Source organism: Schistocerca americana, chromosome 1 (genome assembly GCF_021461395.2).
Source record: "Schistocerca americana isolate TAMUIC-IGC-003095 chromosome 1, iqSchAmer2.1, whole genome shotgun sequence".
NCBI lineage: Eukaryota > Metazoa > Arthropoda > Insecta > Orthoptera > Acrididae > Schistocerca > Schistocerca americana.
In genome coordinates, this window is record NC_060119.1 from 829,336,556 (window position 1) to 829,356,955 (window position 20,400).

General features: G+C 43.9%; 1 protein-coding gene and 1 non-coding gene across 2 annotated transcripts in view; both read right to left on the bottom strand.

Moving 5' to 3' along the window:
- Nucleotides 1-560: 560 nt before the first annotated feature.
- LOC124594466 overlaps nucleotides 561-20,400 on the bottom strand; it is a 155,699-nt gene continuing 135,859 nt past the window's right edge. The window contains exons 8-9 of the mRNA XM_047132845.1: nucleotides 2,935-3,032; nucleotides 561-712 (exon numbers count right to left, since the gene is read on the bottom strand). Coding sequence (XP_046988801.1) covers nucleotides 561-712; nucleotides 2,935-3,032 — 250 coding nt within the window. The remainder of the gene's footprint in view (nucleotides 713-2,934; nucleotides 3,033-20,400) is intronic.
- Trnas-uga lies at nucleotides 19,183-19,257 on the bottom strand. Its single transcript has one exon. It is a non-coding gene; the product is annotated as a tRNA-Ser (tRNA).

Genomic DNA, 20,400 nt, shown 5'->3' on the forward strand with positions numbered 1-20,400 from the left:
CATGTAAACGAAAATCTGTAGCAAGGAAAATAATTACATGTTGAAAGTGACCATCACCAGAGTGTGACATTGAACATTTGAAAAATAGTAGAAACAGAATACTGAATATGTGTTGTATAATGTGTGATTTCTCTCCGAACTTATAAATATTGTCAGCACATATTTACGTCGTTTTCGTGAAAAATATTTTTTTAAATGACGAAATATTTTGAATCGAATAATAAACTAACAGCAAGCAATATTACAATTTTATTTATCAGAAACTATGTAGTTTACAGATGTCCAGTTTGCGTGTATGCATGAATCTTACACAGATATGTGCATTGTAAAAACAATTTTTCCACCTAAGTATCAGGAGAACATTAGTAAGGGAAAAAATGGAGTAAAAGTATAGATAGTGTTATAAGGTGTTTGATAGGAAGCACTTGCGTAGCGTCCACTGAATTCAATTGCCGTGCAGCACAGGAGAGATGCTCTAGGTAGGCAACAGCTCTATGTTATGAGAGTGGGCTAACACTAGGACGGACAGCCGCATGCAGAACTTGCTGCGTGACGCCTGGCTACGGCAGGAACGGCATACGTCCGGTCGGCGGAGGCGGCCGGCTGTGGCGTGCGGCGCAGCAGCGAGTTCTGAGGCACAGGTAGTAGGGCAGCTCCACGAAGCTCAGCAGGCTGGCGCCCGCGAACAGGCCCGCCGCGCCGCCGATGGACACTGGCACACAAAGTTACACAGGTCAAACGAGAACAATGCACACTTCTACTAGCACACAATTCGCTCCTGAATCCAGATGAAATTTCAGAATTTCTGTACAAGTCCTGGCTTTTATAAATGCTTACGTCAGTCCTTTGTGTTATACACTGAAGCGACAAAGAAACAGGTATGGGCATGCGTATTCAAATGCAGTGATGTGTAAACAAGCAGAATACGGTGCTGCGGTCGGCAGCACCTATACGAGACAAAATTTGAAACTTCCTGGCAGATTAAAACTGTGTGCCGCACCGAGACTCGAACTCGGGACCTTTGCTTTTCGTGGGCAAGTGCATTCTAAAATTGTGAATAGAACATTTGTTTTAGATATCTTCAACTGCAACAAAGTTCTATCCTACCACATCTCAAAATCTGCTTCTCTAATTTTTTCTTTAGCAGTACCTGTACAGCTTACTGGTGCATACTGTCACGATCAATCACTGGTTATTGGTGTTATTTAGTAGTTGATCATGGAAACGAAATAGAGTCTGTATGTATTTAAGAGAGCATTAGCACCATGCTTTCGATCGGTAAATTTTGCAGCATTCCTCAAAAGTTTGTTTTTGCACATAATTTAGAGTAGGCCTAGGTCAAATGTAATAAAAATCAGCATCATAAAATATATCTTTCTAGCGTAGAACATTGTGCATTATCATCTTCTCACCTGAAACCATGCTCGGTGACGTGATACATTACTGAAAAACTAAAATTTTTGGCATACATTTTAGACATGGAAGTACTGTACATTACATCCTTTAAGCAGTTTTTTGAACTTTTTAAACATGAAAGTAACATTGTGATATTAGACATAAACATTGGCTATGTTGTTATGTACTTCCCACTAAAATGCTGCTTGCTCAGGTTTGCTTTTGTTCATACTTTAGTTTAGTCCTAGGATGAAATGTCAGTTGCCTGCTTAGAAAGCTACAAGTATTTTATACAGCTGTAGAACAATTTTTGATGTAGAATTAACATTAAAGTTTACAATCATGATTTTGGCGTCAAGTGTACGTTACACAGTAACTGCATTCTTCCAGTAGTTGATAGTAATTCAGACAGCTATTTGCGCGTGCCAGCTATCACTGTTCGCTTACTCATCACAGTATTTCAGCAAACATGTCTTTTATGCAACTATAAGCTTGGCCACGTGTCTTTTTCTACACAGCCTCATTTAGGCCTAAAAAGAAAATGTCAGCTTCTTGCTTAGCACTTTATTTTTTTAACCGCATATATTTTGTAACTGTTTAGACATGAAAATGGCATGGGGCTACTAAAATCACTAAAAGTCACGTTTTAGTCGTCAATTTCGATGTGTGTGTGTGTGTGTGTGTGTGTGTGTGTGTGTGTGTGTGTGTGTGCGCGTGTGTGTCGCAGCTGTTCTGTCAAGATATGGCCAAGATCATTGCCCGAAAATATAAATGAGTCACCCGTTGTGACTAACAAATTTTAGCACCTGGTTGTGATTTACGTTTTGAGAATTTAGTGTCTACTGCATCAACACAGTTTTTACGTGTGGCTGCTACTGTCAGCGGGAATGCGTGGCAATGCATACATATCCACAAAAGGAGGAAGCAAGATAGGTGTACTTTTAACACTGCTTTCACGACGAATCAGTAGAGATGTACCCTCTGCTTTTATGTCGGAGGGATGGAGAAGAAAATGAATTGTGTCCTTTCCAAAGGAACCATTGTAATGCATGTTAACCGGGGGCTCCCGGTGGACACATCCCCCCCCCCCCTCCCGTCAGGGAACGTCTCACACCAGACGAGTGTAACCCCTATGTTTGCGTGGTAGAGTAATGGTGGTGTGCGCGTACATGGAGAACTTGTTTGCGCAGCAATCGCCGACATAGTGTAGCTGAGGCGGAATAAGAGGAACCAGCCCGCATACGCCGAGGCAGATGGAGAACAGCCTAAAAACCATCCACAGACTGGCCGGCTCACTCGACCTCGACACAAGTCCGCCGGGCGGATTCGTGCCGGGGACCAGGCGCCCCTTCCCAATCCAGAAAACCGTGTGTTAGACCGCACGGCTAACCGGGCAGGTTCAAAGGGACCATACCAGCATTTGCCTCAAATTATTTAAGGTAATCTCAGAAAACCTTAATATGGATGGTTAGATGGGGAACAAAATCAAGGCCCTTCTGAATGCGAGTTCAGAGTGTTACCGCCTTGCTCGGTACTTACCCACAAGGCTGAGTCCGTCGTTAGCGACGAGCCTGAAGTCCCGTTCCGTAGGCAACTGGTTAAGCCGCAACTCGTAGAATGATGTGTGACTCGCAGTGCTGCCAAAGAAAGGACAGACCGATTAGGCGTGAAAGTCAGTACAGTGACACTGTTTTCCCTACTGGCCTACTGTCCTTGGCTGCAAAGCAGATCAAAGAAATTAGAAAACCCTTTACCTCTTATGCATGTGCACTGTGTTGATTATTTGTGTCAAATAAGAAGCGTTAGCCTCCAGATTCTAATTTTGGTGCAGCAAACTATTTTAATTTTGACGATGATCAAGGAATATCACATCTGTACTGCAGTTTTACTCTTTAACGAATAGTTCTAAAATTACACTATTGAGCGGCACACTGCGTGTTTGTACGCTGCGGCAAAGACTGAATTTCCTCATGTTGAGAAATTACAAGGAGTGAGCTATGTTTTTCTTGGTAACAAAATTTTGACAGCCAAGGTCGCATTAATTCGTCTTTGTTTTCGACAGCCAGTTTCGACAGATAAAACTGTTCAGAAAGAAGAAATTCCTATCTCTGTTTCATTCGGACAAGAAAAGAGTTCATGAAAATTTGTTCCAAGATCAGGGTTTAAACCCAGGTCCATAGCTCACCAGGCAGATCCATTAACAATCTAAGCCACTTTGTCACAGTAGTTAGACACAACTGCATGGACTATTGAAGCACGCCTACCCCTCAATCCAAAATTCCCATCTGACACAAACGTAATGTTCCCCAGTCCCCTAGACCCATCGGAAAGGACGCCACTCATAGAGATAGATACAACTGTCATCTTCTAGTCTGTAACAAACTGCATATACATGGGATAAATCTTGTTGTGGTTTATGACGTTATAATTGAGAAAAAAGTTTTTCTTTGATATTACAAAAACGGAAACGAAAACTGTACACTTACATACAATCAAAAATTTTTGTTAAAAAATGTTGATAGCGAGTTTGAACCTTATGACATGTTGTCATTATGGTGGGTAAAATACAGCACATTACACAAATGTTCGCCAGAAATAAAACATTTACAGTTAAAAAGCACCTTGTGTCACATGGCCATGACTTTGTACGTAGCGCTCACAGATGATATACTTTAAACACACATTTGAGTGATATGTTCCATACATTGAGATTCTTAAGGCGTGTACAGCATGTTACAGCCTCTAGATGGCTCCTACATAGACTAAATTATTCTGTTTCTACATTTAAAAGTTACAAGGTATTGTGAATCGTCTTTAAAGATTGTAACGATTACGAAACTCTACTGCATTTGTACACGAATCATTGTTTGCATTCTCACAAAATCTTTGAAAAGTTCTTATTATTACATGCATGATGTGTAACTCTGGTATTTACTCTGCTACAATATCATTTGATGTTGGGCGTGTGCATGCCACCACAAGAGAACCGCACCATGCCGCAAGTCACCAAATATGGCAGATGTTGTGAAAGAAGGGGGGGGGGGGGGGGGGTGAAGGCGAGGGATTGAGGGATAGGGTGCAAATGTGATGCGAACGCAGGCAACTGAATATTATAGTGCACAAACCTAGCAGGGAAGGTAAAAGGGGGTGGGGGGAGAAGAGGTGACTACAGAGGTGCAATTTACAGTGTCTAGAGAATACTTACACACAATTTAATTTCAGAAATAGTAAAGCACTGAAGCTTGCGGAGGGGGTGGGGGTGGGGGGCAGTTGCCTATACGTACCATGAACACTTGCAAACTAAAACTTACAGTGCACAGATTCAGTAGATCCCATCAATTTACAAAGTGCGTATAAACCAGCCATTACAGAATATTAAAGCATTGAGGCACAATTCATTCACAATGGCAGTGCACAATAGCGTAAAATGATGTAATATAGTGACACTGGTGAATCAAAGAACAAGTGGAATTCAACACAAGTATAAGTCTACCTTATCGCAGGAAAAACTTGAACTCACAAATAATTATAGGTACAAGTAATACTCTGCTCTCGAGCGCTGCGTTAACATAGATGTGAATCAAGTCGTACTTCGTCATATATAGATCTGCACATCAAAGTAATTTCCACATAAGTAGGAGTACGTGACATATAGAAATAAACACATGGAATGCATGTTTTTTACATAATGTAGGTAACTGTAAGAGTGCAATTAAAAGTAAAGGCGTACAAGTGCCATCACTGAACAAGTTAAAAAAATTAAACTGCTATCATTTATAATGAAAAGTCTCGATAAACACAATGGGAATTATGTGGCGTAATTGTTATATAACAGTACATGCAACAATCTTACAGAACACAAAGGAGTTTGGTTGTGCATAATACATCATGATGACATAGGTTGACTATGTATATATGAACAAAAATTTTATAGCACTGTACAGCGAAGTCAGAAAAGTATAATAATATGACAACAAGGATATAAACATTCTTTTCAGTAAAGAGTTACGCTATGTACTTATTATTCCGAAATACAAATAATGGTTAACTACAAGCTCAAATGAAAATGTATCAGTCGATTATTGCGACGTAAAGCCCCAAAAAGCAGAAGGGTAAACTATGTGGTAACATAGAAAAGAAGGAAATGTTTATTGCATGAAGTGCATGTTATATAATATGGTACAAGAACGTAAGCGAATGCACTTCAAGGCAAGGTGTTACTTGCGTAGGTATTTGTGACAAAGCCAAACACAAACAAAAGCAGTGAATAGAACAACATGGAAAAAAATACACAGCACTTACAACACGCTGATCATATGGGATCTTGTGTCGTATAATACATAGGCATAAGCTACCTAAAAATATATACATATCATATTCTGATTCAAAAATTGTATGGTATGAGCACAAAATCGGACTCTGTATATACTTTGGTATGTTATACCCTGCTTTAAAGGTATTCGTGACATTACGTCTTACAAGGACGAATTACTGTCGTTAAGTAAGATTAGCTCTGTGATAGATGTGAGAAAACAGAGATACAGATCGATAAATACTTATGCTGCGCCACGAATAAGTACAGGCGCGGATTTGGGGAATTCTTGTGAATCTGGCGCAGCTATGGCTGGAATGCTGTAGCTAAAGGACCGATTGGCAAATCGGATGGCAGGTGCGAGCAATGTTGAAATTTTGCAAAAGATTCTGCGGAGTCAGGTTTACGACACCGCTCGCAGGCTAGAAGGAACGGCGTGACGGGCACTGTACACTAACGTGAAATAATCAGGACAGCACAAAGCACTGACGATTTGTGAAGAACCCATACATTGCAGCTAGTGACTTGTGTGTAGGGGCCGAATTGGGCTGAGGAAAGCTGACGTTGTAGCCAGCAAAAAAACACTCCACTTGTCCTCTCCAGAGGTATTATGTCAGAGGCCTAGGGAAAAGTGTTAGTAAGCGAGCGCGAAGGTTCAAAGAGAGTAGTTATGTCGCCATTCTGTTTGCGTCTAGAACTGGAGAGAATAACGTTTGTTTAAGTTGCAGGCTAACCACGACGACCTTTAGGTGATGGATATCGGCGGCCAACTGGTCTGCTGGAGCTACCTCCAACCTCCACTGCACGGACACGTCATTGCTGTGGCGCGGTGCGTCGCACCTTGGAGCTACACCGGCGCTAGGAGGGAGAGGGCTGCTAGCCTCCGCTCTCTGGATGGCATCGTCCGACGGACTGCAAGCTGTCGTTAGCAGGGGCGGAGCCAGGCGCGAACTCGCGGCCTCCCAAGTGCAGAGCTGTCTGCGGGCACTGAACGGGCTGCCCTGGGCGGACGGCTGGAGCTGCTAAGGCTCACTACGCCGACGGCGATCGGCTGTTCCCTTCGGCGCTCTACATGGAGTCCACGGGTCGCGCTTGAGGGAGCAGGCAGCCGTGTTCCAGGCTATCGGGCGCGTCTAACATACATGGCGACAACTTAGCCGTGGCCGCGAGGCTGGGCAACCGGACACCGACGCTGCAGGTTTCGACATTTCGCTTTGGTGCTGACCCACGCACGCTGGGCGGCGCCATCGCCGAGTTCAGCAGAAGACTCGCTATGTATCTTCGATGTAACAAAGTCAGTGACACACTTACCTATGTTTCTCTGCACCCTTCGGCGTGAGTCGTCCCTCTCTCTCAAACCATACCACATTACAAACCATGCCACATTACAACCACTGAGCTCGGGTGGTTGTAACAATTTGGTGACAGGAATGGTTGTTTCGCTTTCCAACACAATACGTTGAGTCGTAAATTGTCCTACCACGTCCAACGTTACGTTTTGGTGAGAGGTGAGTGAGGCAATAGCGCTTGACGTAGTTACCAGTGTAAGGTGTCAGGCAAATCCAACACCTTCGATGAAAACCCTGACATGATAAGCAAATCCGGTAGTATGTCATATAGCTCCGAATAAATCCTGACATTAAAATATCCAAAGTAATACCATCAATGAGTGAGCAAATGGAATACCATAGACTAACATAAGAACGCCTAAATGCATGTCATACCTTCCCACCGTGAAACAGACGCAGTTCCGAGGGAAGAAACGAGAACAGAAGCGGAGAGCAGAACCGTGTTAAGCTAGAAGACCCTACGATAAGGGACGGAAACCCACATGGCCCCACCACGAAAAGTAACCGCCAGGACCACCCCCCAGCCCATGTTAAAAGATAGAGCCCTCCAGAAGAACAGTATAGATCTTACGATAACACTAAAAGGGCCACACCAGCTGCAAGTTTTAGCGTGAGACTTTTTCGCGTCTCTGTTACGTTGCAAACGTTTAAAACATTGCCCCACCACGAAAAGTATAACGTTTCTCATTGGATAGAATTTTTGTAGGCAGAGCTTAAGGTTAACATTGAGACCCTGATTGGTCAGATGAAAACACAGCCAGATAGTTTTTTTTAAACCAACTTCGGTAAATTGTAGTAAGGAGAAGTTAGGAGAGAGTTGCTTCCGAGACGGCAAGGTGCGTGGAGCTGTGCCGCTCGCCGCCCCCTGACGAACACCGACAAGGTAATGAACGCACGCGATGCCGCATTTTTGAGCGCATAAGGCTTCACTCAGAACTGCAGAAGTCTCATCTGTTACATCCCCTTTTTACGTAATACTAGTGTCGATCGTCAATTGAAGCTCATGGTATTCACATTTGTTACGTAAGTTAAAATCTGAAACGCGATGATTTTTCTGTTATATAATTATTCAGAAGCCACATCAGCCACTGTAATTTACGACAGGTTAGATAAGTAATTAAAGATAATTGAGGGTCACTGTAGACCATTTTGATAGTTTTCTCTCTTGTGAAACTTAATTTAAACCTAGATTATAGATGTGATATGGCATAGGTCATCCTTTGATCCACTGTAGAACTTGGAAACCCACTCAGGGAATATTCGTTCACATTTTTGTTGAACGCAGTTGGTATTTATCATCCTGTATTAAAATGTTTCCTTTTATCAATAGTGCAATTTATAAACAATATTTTGTGAGTAGAATAAAATTTCCAATGATAAAGTTAACTGCTTTTTCAACGTTATTTTACCAGCTAACTAAAAATAGGAAAGCCTTGAACCCCTTCCCCTAATTTAGTTAGTATTAAGATTCTTTTACAGGGAGTGCAGTGGAGCTGACGCTGAAATCATTAAGTATTTGGTTATATCATCGCTAGTCTCACTGAACTCTTCTGAACTCTGCATGTCATGTGTGGTCTGGCGTCTCCTTACCAGCAACAGGTCCCAGGTTCAAACTAGTCAATTCCCTAAAAAACACGCTCAGAGCGTCGTTGCGCGAAAATGGTAGGGAGACACGACTTAGAACAAACAGACACCACGCAGAATGTTAGACCAGCTCAGCACAATGTGGGGTGGTGAGTTTAAGTTTTAGTTATATTATTTTTGAGGCTTGCTCTCGTTGTCAGAATTAGTTGCGTAAGCAAGGGTACAAGATGTTTAGAGTTTTACTATCGTGATGTCACAGGAATCCGTGGACTTGTTTTGCTTAGAGGTAATGGTGGACGGGATAATTTAGTGCCAGTGAGGTGTGCATTTCGCAATTTGTCGTGGCACGAGTTTCCGTGTACGATAGCTGTTTGTTGTGTATGTAGACGTACTGGTCATCTGTCTAGTAGTTTACTGAATGTGAATGGGCAATGATTCAACGAAGGAATTAATTTTTGTGAGAGTTGAATGAGAGTTAGTGTTTTGTCTTTTTTTTGTTTAAAAATATCGTTTGCTTTAAGGTCGAAGTAGAGTACGCAAAATGGTGGAAATACGTGGTGCTGCCGCAGATGCAGTTATTGCTTTAACTCGCAAGTTCAAGCGTTAACAGCTCAGTTTGAGAGCATGAAAGAGAGGAATTTCGAATTTAATCGTAAGTTAGAGGCTCGTAAAGAGAGTCTTGATCAATTGCAAACCAGAGTCTCTGGAATGTAAATCTGCATTGAGAGTCCCTTCTGTTTCGCATGACCCAGCAGTGGTACCACTGATTGATCCCTTCACGGACAAGGCAACGGAGGACATGGCAATTTTCGTTAAGGATGTTAAAGATGCTGCAGAATCACATGGCTGGTCAGATGACGTAACCCTATATGTTGCTAATATGCGTTAGGCGGGGTATGCCAAGGCATATATTGTCTAACACGAGACATTGAATAAAGCACTTACTTTCCAGGAGTGGGCCGCGTGATTGTGCCAGCGATATCAAATGCAGAACAGTGCGCGATTTTTCCAGGAGGAATTAAGTATGTTGTCGATGCAGCCCAACGAGTCTGTGGAAGCGATCTCGGATAGAATCCGTAAGCTAAGCGCAAAAACATATGTGGAGACGCAGAATGCAGAAGCTAATAGGGTGTGTTCTGTATTAAACCGGGGACCTAGAAACGACGAAGAGGCTTCGTTCCACCGTAGCTCTCAGTGGTTCACAACTCCACAACAGGCCACAGCAGTCCAACCACCACAACGTCGCCCTGTCCGTCCCTGATAGATGAGTGGTCAGCGCGACGGAATGTCATACCTAACGGCCCGGGTTCGATTCCCGGCTGGGTCGGAGATTTTCTCCGCTCAGGGACTGGGTGTGGTGTTGTCCTTATCATCGTCATTTCATTCCCATCGACACGCAAGTCGCTGAAGTGGCGTCAACTGGAAAGACTTACATCAGGCGAACGGTCTACCCGATGGGAGGCCCTAGCCACACGGCATTTCCACACCGCCGCCCTACATCGAACCCAGAGTTCCGTCCCGAGTGGAGCCCCCCCAGGAACGTCTTATACAAGACGAGTGTAGCCCCAAATGTTTGCGTGGTAGAGTAATGATGGTGTACGCGTACGTGGAGACTGTTTGCACAGCAGTCGCCGACATGGTGGAGGCGGTATAAGGGGAACCAGCCCGAATTCGCCGTGGTAGATAGAAAACCGCCCTAAAAACCATCCACAGGCTGGCCGACACACCAGACCTCGACACTAATTCGTGGGCAGATTCGTGCCGGGCAGCTAATATAATACTATTACAGGAGGCAGAAAATAGAGCGTTGGATGATTTTTTAAATTTTTTTAATTTAATTTTTTTTTTTTTTTTTTTTTTTTGCGTGATATACCCGGTGAAGTGTGACGGAGGGTACGGATGGAGAAACCAGAGGACTTGGAGTCAGCGCTTAGGATCGCAACATTTATAGAGGAGGTGGATATGACCACAAAGCAGAGAGTGGACTATCGCGTGTTCGCTTCTGAAGTGTTATGGATGTGACAGGGTGGGCATGTAAGGAAGCAGTGTAAGCAACCAGGGTACTATGCGTGTGGCATAGTGGGCCACCGGGCATTTGAATGTAGAGGTAGGAAGGGTGGAAAGCACCGGCAATGGAAGCAGCCATTAAACGCAAACGGGATTAGTTCAACCGTCAGAAAGCAGTCCCCACAGGCCGTAATACGGCACAAGTTAGAGCACCCACGGAATGTAGATTGATGGCCTTACTGGATGGCATGAAACAGAGGCCGGCCGGGGTAGCCGAGCGGTTCTAGGCGCTACAGTCTGGAACCGCGCGACCGCTACGGTCGCAGGTTCGAATCCTGCCGCGGGCATGAATGTGTGTGATGTCCTTAGGTTGGTTAGTTTTAAGTAGTTCTGAGTTCTAGGGGACTGATGACCTCAGAAGGTGAGTCCCACAGTGCTCAGAGCCATTTGAACTATGAAACAGAGTTTTGGTAAACACAGGCGCAAATGTGTCCGTTATCAGTCTGGACCTCGTGGGACAGAGGAGCCTGGGACCACCACGTGGGGTTCGCGATTGTAGGGTGGAATCATTGGGTACGGCAGTACTGGTGTTTTCAGTCGGGAAAACTAAATTTAGAGAACGCATGGAGGTGATGTTATGTGTAAATGAAGGTTATTCAGTGATTCTCGGGCTAGACTTTCTCGACAAACATTACGCTAAGATCGATGTTTTGCAAGGCACAGTGTAACTCAGTGAGACTTTGTTTCAGCTGGGGGAAACAGTTGCAACGGAGACAATGTCGCAAGGGTCAACTATCATGAAGGTGAAACCAACTAAACTATGTACGTTTTCAGTAAAGATCGATCACCAGGATAAGATACCAGCACGTACGGGAAAGACAGTGCGGGTTTCATTGGATGCCGATTTGCCGAGGGAAACATTACATGTGTTTTTTTTTAAATTTATATATATATTTTTTATTTGGCCTTTGAGTGTGTACTCAATTTAGCCATGGGCAACACATAGTGACAATTTACACGTAATTGAATAAACAAATAAAGAAATGCATATATACAAGAATAAAAAGCTTAACTGTTACAGGTTTGTACATAATGTTTTAAAAATCGAATGGAATTGATTTGGAAAATAATTAAAAGTGCCTTGGCTTACAGTTCACACCAATTATGAAATAACTTCATCAGCAAGACATATTTATAATTTACGTACACCACTTAAAATTGCACCTTGCGGCAAGCCCTGGGAGACATAAAAAGGTCCGATCATGGTACCTTTGAAACGGACGTACAAATATTGTCATCGTGCCAAAAAATTCGGCGGACAGGACCCGGAAATACAGATTTTGCTGTGAATACAGATATCTAAACGAGTGACCCATTTCGGATGCTTATACAATTTGAAACATCACTGAAACTTTGGATAATCTGGGTCAGTGTCGGTTCTTTGCAACTATGGACCTCAGGAGTGGATGCCATTGGTTTGGAGGTGGCACCTGAAGATAGGCCGAAAACAGCATTTACCGTTCCAGCAGGACATTTTCATTACAAACGCATGCCATTTGGACTAAAGAAAGCACCAGCAACTTTGCAGCAGTTGTTAGATGGGGTACTAAGAAAATTAAAGCTAAAAACTTGCCTATTCTATCTCAACGACGTAATTGTCCATTCGGAGGATTTACCAGAGCATGTGACACTTTTGGAGGATGTCTTTAGTAGACTACGATCGGCACGTTTCATGTTACATGTGGACAAGTACCATTTTGCGCAAACTCAAGTAAGCTATTTGGGGTACGTGATTAGTGAGCATGGCGTACAGACCAATCTTCGTCTTATACGCAATTCAAAACTATCCGATACCACAAACAAATAAGCAGGTACAATCGTTCATTGGCCTCTGTAATTATTATAGACGGTTCGTGAAAGACTTGGCGAAAATAGCTGGACCCTTGAGTAAACTACTGAAGGAGGGGACGAAACACCATTGGCCACAGGTATGTTCGAAAGCATTTGAAAAATTGGAAGAAATGTTAGTTTCAGATCCAGTACTGGTTCTTCCGGATTTAGAGAAAGAGTTTATCCTTTCAAGTGATGCTTCAAGTCAGGCAGTCAGTTGTGTTTTGGAACAGATGGTAGATAGTCAGGAACTTCCGGTAGCTTACGTTTCAAGGCAATTAATCAAAGTGGGCTAAGCAAAGCTGACGTTGTAGCTAGCAATGGAGAAAGAGATGTTGGCGGTCATGTACGGTATTACATATTTTCGGGGTTCTCTGTGTGGCAGGAAGTTTAAGGTCGTGACAGATCATGCCTCACTGAAATAGTTGCTTGGTTTGAAAGACCCATCAAGTAAATTAACTCAGTGGGCACTTCAAAAATGGCTCTGAGCACTATGGGACTTAACATCCATGGTCATCAGTCCCCTAGAACTTAGAACTACTTAAACCTAACTAACCTAAGGACATCACACAACACCCAGTCATCACGAGGCAGAGAAAATCCCTGACCCCGCCGGGAATCGAACCCGGGAACCCGGGCGTGGGAAGCAAGAACGCTAGTGGGCACTTCAGCTTAGTGAATTCGATTACGTGATAATCCAGAAGCCAGAGAGATCACATGCAAATGCGGATTCAATAAGTCGCGGGGCAGCAATGTTAAGTACGATAGGGAAGAGCGTTGAAGACTGGCAGCAGGCGCAGGCAAAGGATAAGGAGCACCAGACATTTAAGTCATAGTCACATTTCGTTATGCGTGAGGTTTTGTTGTGTAGAAGGACGAGGTGCGGACCACATGTGGTGGTTCCAGAGGGTTTTCAGAAGGAAGTTTTGCAATGAGCTCACGACCGTATGTTGTAAATTCATGATGGGTCACGTACAATGGACAGACGTGCAGCAGAGCAGTTTTGATGGAGGAACAGGAAGCGTGACATGGAGCAGTATGTTAAAGACTGTGTACCATGTGTGGAAAGGGCCGACATTACGCATCAGAAAGTCCCGTTGTATATATAATTTTTCTCGATTTTTGGCAACGGAACTAATACCAGACCAACGGCCTAGTACTGTAGCGCAGGCGTTAGAAAACAACTAGATATTAAAGTTTGGGGTGCCTGGGACCATAATTAAGGACTAAGGTACGAATTTTGTCATGGACTTAATTAAACAAGTACGCTATAAGGAAGTTACAGACGAGTCCATTTCATCCGTGGACCGATGGGAGAACGGAACACGTGAACAAGACAATTGCAAAATATGTTGAGCTACTGCGTATGTTTCAGGAATAACGATTGGGATACCTATTTATCACATGTACTGCGTGCATATAATTCGAAGGTTCATACTGCAACGGGTTTGTCGCCATTTGTGGTGGTGTATGGCAGGAAAACGCCATGTCCCTTTGACGTTTTGATTCCTAAATCAGGACCGGATGGTGAGTCGGTGACGGAGTTTGCCAGAAGAATTAGGGATGTTAAGAGGAATGTGCAAAAGGCAAACACGAAGATGCTAGAACACCAGGAACAATCAAACAGACGCATGGGCAAACTGCCGCAATACCGTGTGGGGCAATGGGTAATGGTCACTAGTTCCTGTACGTCAAAGGGGAAAACGAAGTAATTTTTAACAAAATACAAGGGACCATACGAGGTCGTGGAAATGACCTCACTGGTCAATATGAAAATACACTTCCTCACAAAAACGTCGGTCGCGTGAAACCGTTTAAAGGAATTGGAGAGAGGATACCACAGTTATCAGCAACCAATCAGGAAGTAAAGTTACAAAGGATTTAAAAAAAAAGGACCCTGGAATTGGCGAAAAATGTAAAGTGCCTGATCTGCCATACAGGTTAAGGTCGCATAAATAAGTTGTATAGTTTAAATTTGTCTCTTTTTTATTTTTCTTTAGTATATCACGGAACATGTATTTTTTGCCACACGGATATTTGTGTTTTCCTCTATTTTTGCAGAGTTGTTAGTTTTTCATGTCATTATCACTGATATTGTTGTTTGGTGGATTGAGCTTTCTTGGAAAAAGGGAGGGGTTACAGAGTGATTTGTGATCTGTCTTGTGGCCAAATACGGACTGATAAGCGGACATGGGAAGCGAGTTTTTTTCTAGGAGACGTGTTGTGGGAAGGAGCTTCTGCCAGCCCAAACGTACTTCCAGAGGGTGGGTACTCATTGGTTATGTTCAGTATTCACGTCAGAAAGTGTATGGCTGAATTACTACCAAGAAGATAGATTGTAGGGTTGAAAACACTCGAGCTTTGGGGAAGCAGAATGACCATTAATGGCACGACTTGTGAAGTAGTCAGGACGGATTTTAGTTTCCGGCTGTGCTCACAGTCTCAACTGTTATGACACTATCGCGAATAACGTTGTATTGGCTAGAAGGATCTCTGAGGCTATTACCCGTTCAGCATTTAATGTATTTAAGTGACACACTCAATCTAGAGTTTTTGCAGTCCGTTGACGGAATTATAGAGTTCCAGCAAGGGGGAATTTCAGTGAAACAAATGCGGCAGTATGTACACCATTTCGAGGAAGAACAGGGGCACAAAGTATTAATGGTGAATGTATTGGCCACCAGTTGTTGCGTGTTTCTATCAGCCTTCTGGGTAAGACGCAAGAAGGCACAGATTGTGGATGTGCCAACACACCAGTTACCTGCATAATGGCTAAGCGGCATTGGTCGTGGAAGAAATTAGTTTTAAGGTCTTAATTTGTATATAAAAGGGTATGATAAGGAACACATCGTAGTAGTAAAATCTGAGCGGGAGTCCTGTATGATGAATCTGTAAGATTGTACTGAATATGTAAATTACTGGAGTTATGGTAGTTGAGTGGGAGCACGATGTTGAAGATTCGGGACGAACCTCATAGGATGGGAGGAGGTATGCTGCGCCACGAATAAGTACAGGCGTGATTTGGGAAATTCTTATAAACCTCGTGCAACTATGGCTGGAAAGCAGTAGTTAAGGGACTGACTGGCACGTAGGACGGTAGGCACGGGCGAAGATTTTTTGCAAACGATTATACTGAGGCAGGTTTACGACACCGATGGCAGGCTAGAAGGAATAACCCGACGGGCACTCTATACGAAGGTAAAGTAATCAGGACAGCACAGGACACTGTCGTGCTATGAAGAATCCTTGCATTGCAGTTACAACAGCGCATAGTGACCTGTATATAGGGAGCAAAGTGGGCTGAGGAAAGCTGAGGTTGTAGCTAGCAAAGAGCACTCCACTTGTTCCCTCCAGAGGAACTACGTCAGAAATTAGAAATAAGCGAGCCTGGAGGCTCAAAGAGAGTAGTTGTGTCGCCATTCTGTCTGCATCTAGAACCGAAGAGAATGATGATTGAGGCCAACCACTACGACCTTTTGGTAAAAAATGTAAATGTCGTGTGTCTAGGGTCTCCCGTCGGGTAGACCGTTCGCCGGTTGCAAGTCTTTCGATTTGACGCCGGTGACTTGCGCGTCGATGAGGATGAAATGATGATGATTAGGACAACTCAATACACAGTCCCTGAGCGGAGAAAATCTCTGACCCAGCCGGAAATCGAACCGGGGCCCTAAGGATTGATATTCTGTCGAGCTGACCACTTTTTTCTTTCCATACAGTTCGTTGCGTTTGGTCTGGGCGAACGTCACAAGACATCCGTTCAAGTCGATCGTTGATTCCTTGACTCAGTTTTTTTATTACAGAGAGCACGCAGCCCTCTGACCGAACACGCTGAGCTACCGTGCCGGCGCCACTCAGCTACCGGAGGCGGACACCTTTGATGATGGATATCGGCATGGGTACGAAAGTCATATAAACGTCTTTCGCACGATTTTCGCAACACACAACTGATGCAAAACTATCTGCATTCCATACAGGCTGTGATGTCGTACATAACCAACAACAAGAAAAACCAGCTGTAGACATCACTGACATCGATTTCTGGCCATCCACTGCCCACCTCCCCTCAAATGCCACACCAGCCACTACAGTAACTAACAATGGACAAAAAGTTCTAGTTTAATTTAGTTTCAGACAATTTAGTTTTAAGTAATATTTCTCTGTATTTATGTATGTATAATCGCCTGATGATAAACACAACATGTTCGAAACGCGTTGTGTTATGTTAGATTAAACGTAAAACAAAAAATAAAAGTGACTGGCAGCACAAAATTAGAAATAAATAATTATCTACACAGTTACGGTTCACAGATGTAACCGTTATGGACGAAAATAATCATGTGTGATTCAAATAACTTTATTGCGCCAGACAGTCCAAAATCTGAACGTAGTAATGTTGATACAAGCGATACTAGTGGGCCAGATAGGACAAATTCAGAGAAAGGAGATGTAGTTGCGGATGATTCAGTGGCGTGGTTAGGAAATTCTGACAAACTTGAACTCTAAAATGGGGTGTTGGGTACAGAGATAGGTTCAATAAAAACAGAGGTAGGTTCAGTAGAGACAAGTGTAGTAGAAAGTATAAAAGCTGAGGTGAAGAAAAGATGATGAGTTGAAGAAGAAATTATAGATCCAAATTAGAAGCTGTAAGGGCAGATGTAGGCAAAATTTCTTAAGAGGTTGGCCAGGTTAACACCAAGTCGACACAGTGGAAAAAGATTCCGGGGACAAGTTGGAAAAGACACATTAGTAGCTGGGTGGCGAGATAAAGAATTGTGTGCTGAGGCAAAATGCCCTTGGGGAAGTGACCACTAAGTATATTAACAGTTTGTCTGGTAGAGCGGTAGAGTGTGAAAAAGAAGTGGTGAAAAATAAACAAGTTTTGGAAGCAGAGATTAATAACCAAGTTCTGCGGCGGGAATAGCAAATTAAAGATGTACGGGTAGAATTAAATGCTCCAGCAGCATATCAGGCTGCTGTTGTGATGGGTGTCCTGTGACGTAATTCAGTGCGTTGGAGATGATGAAAAATACCATCTAGTTAATTTTCTTGCTACTTGTAAAGATGGTTTAGTGAGAGGAATGTCGGAAGAGGCAAAGATTAAGTTCGCTAAAAGACAGGTTGAGGGCAATGCACAATCATGAGCAGATTTAATGAGTGCTTTATTTATTACCTATGAAGTGACTAACAGTCGTTTCCTGAACAAATTATGGAGTGAAGCGAAACCAACGCGACTTCAGAATGAGTTGCTAAACGGACCAAGTTTCATCTATGGCAGTGGGTCGATGCGGGGTTTTTGTGAGCGTGAACTGCTACGTTAACGCTTATAAATCGTCCGCTGGGAGTGTTGACGGAGATTTCGATGCCCAAGACACAATTACCGGAATTTTTGCAAATAGGGGGATCTTGGCACGATCCGACAAATTCCATTGAGGAGTTTTTAGATTTTATTGAGAAACTTGATCCAGCTTTGAATTTCAACCCACATAATTGGAACTGTAGAAAGGGAAATGGATACCAGAGCAAACATAAAGAGGGCGGAAAAAATACTATAAAATGTGTTGAGAGATTCGATAATTATTGAGACGTGGGGCCCTAAATTTTGGTGGGCATGCCACTCCACAGGCTACACTAACTACTTGTACAGCCGATATCGATCCTGGTCATGTGCCAGGACCAGGGTCTTCGCTAGAGGAGTGTGTTCTTGGGCTAGGCGGGTCGTCGTACCGGAGTGAGCGGGAGCCCACAAGGATGGCGAGTTGGTTTTCGCGGTGTTCCTGTTGTACGGGCTTGGAGCTCCATAAAGCCGCGACTTGTTAAATTGGTCGCACCCAAAGTTTTCCGACTGGATTAAGTACTGATAGTGGTGAGCTGCGGGAAGGGCAGCTGACGCAACGTGCAACCTGGCCAGCAAGCACCGGGCCAACTCTGGAGGCTTAAACATTACGGCACCTGCAGATCACCTGCACGGATTGGAGGCAATAACACCCCTACTGGGAATTCTGGAAGTCATGGCTCCTTCACACATGAATGAAGTTAAGTACTGAAATTTTATTGGTACTTTTGATCGCAAGCCCACGTCTGTGTTAATCTTGAATTTAAGAAAAAAAATGGTTCAAATGGCTCTGAGCACTATGGGACTTAACAGTGGAGGTCATCAGTCCCTTAGAACTAATTAAACGTAACTAACCTAAGGACATCACACACATCCATGCCCAAGGCAGGATTCGAACCTGCGACCATAGGGGTCGGGCGGTTCCAGACGGAAGCGCCTAGAACCGCTCGGCCACTCCGGCCGGCAATCTTGAATTAGACTCGTCATGAAACTTCCTGGCAGATTAAAACTGTGTGCCGGACCGAGACTCGAACTCGGGACCCTTGCCTTTCGCGGGCAAGTGCTCTATCAACTGAGCTACCCAAGCACGACTCACGCCCCGTCCTCACAGCTTTTCTTCTGCCAGTACATCGTCTCCTATCTTCCAAACTTTACAGAAGCTCTCCTGCGGACCTTGCAGAACTAGCACTCCTGAAAGAAAGGATACTGCGGGGACATGGCTTAGCCACAGCCTGGGGGATGTTTCCAGAATGAGATTTTCACTCTGCAGCGGAGTGTGCGCAGATATGAAACTTCCTGGCAGATTAAAACTGTGTTCCGGACCGAGACTCGAACTCGGGACCTTTGCCTTTCACGGGCAAGTGCTCTACCAACTGAGCTACCCAAGCACGACTCACACCCCGTCCTCACAGCTTTACTTTTGCCAATACCTCGTCTCCTACCTTCCAAACTTAACAGAAGCTCTCCTGCGAACCTCGCAGAACTAGCACTTCTGAGAGAAAGGATATTGCGGAGATATGGCTTATCCATGTCTGCAAGGTTCGCAGGAGAGCTTCTGTTAAGTTTGGAAGGTAGGAAACGAGGTACTGGCAGAAGTAAAGCTGTGAGGACGGGACCTGAGTCGTGCTTGGGTAGCTCAGTTGGTAGAGCACTTTCCCGCGAAAGGCAAAGGTCCCGAGTTCGAGTCTCGGTCCGGCACACAGTTTTAATCTGCCAGGAAGTTTCATATCAGCGCGCACTCCGCTGCAGAGTGAAAATCTCATTCTGTGGTCTCGTCATGTTTATTATGCCTCCGAGTGATTGTTTGGATGGTCACCCGTCAGTGTAAATAATTTTAATTTGTTTCTTGCAGATCATATTCATTACGGGTGTATGAATACTCCCTCTTTTTAACTGAGTTGATCTAACGGGGACTAATTATTCTGTGTCGAAGGCAATTCTCTGCTAAAAGAGGGGTGCCCTGATATTTGGATTTGCATGTGGTGGTAGTTCACGTCGTCAATTTTCATGTACTATTAAGGAGCGTCAAGTTCGTGGCTTGTACACGTAGCCACTTCCCCAATAAGTTAATATTCCCTACATCTTAGGTATTGTCATTTGTAGCCTTATTTGGACAGATTACTGTCTCCTTTCTGATGCATGTTGGCAGGTTAGTTATGGCAGAGGACGACTCGTTCCTGTTTCCTGGGGCCGTAGCAGAGACGTGTTTTCTTCCTGCTGCGGCGACACTTCCGTCTAGGTTTTCCCTTAGCCAACCGCCTCTACCAGCTGCCTCGTGTCAGCTCAAGTTAAGCAAATTTGATCGTTCTGTATGTGCCACTGCGGAGTGTGCCCCAATTAATTCCGGAACCCTTGATCTGCTCATACTGAGAGCTGAGCAAGCACACAAGCATTATGGTATGTTCTACAAGTATGAACCTCCTTGTGATTATATTTGCCCTTCAACGACTTTTTTACATCTTGCAGGCCCTATTTGCTATTTCTGGAGCGCGTTTCCTTTTAAAGGCTTTTACTTATGAGTATGTATTGTT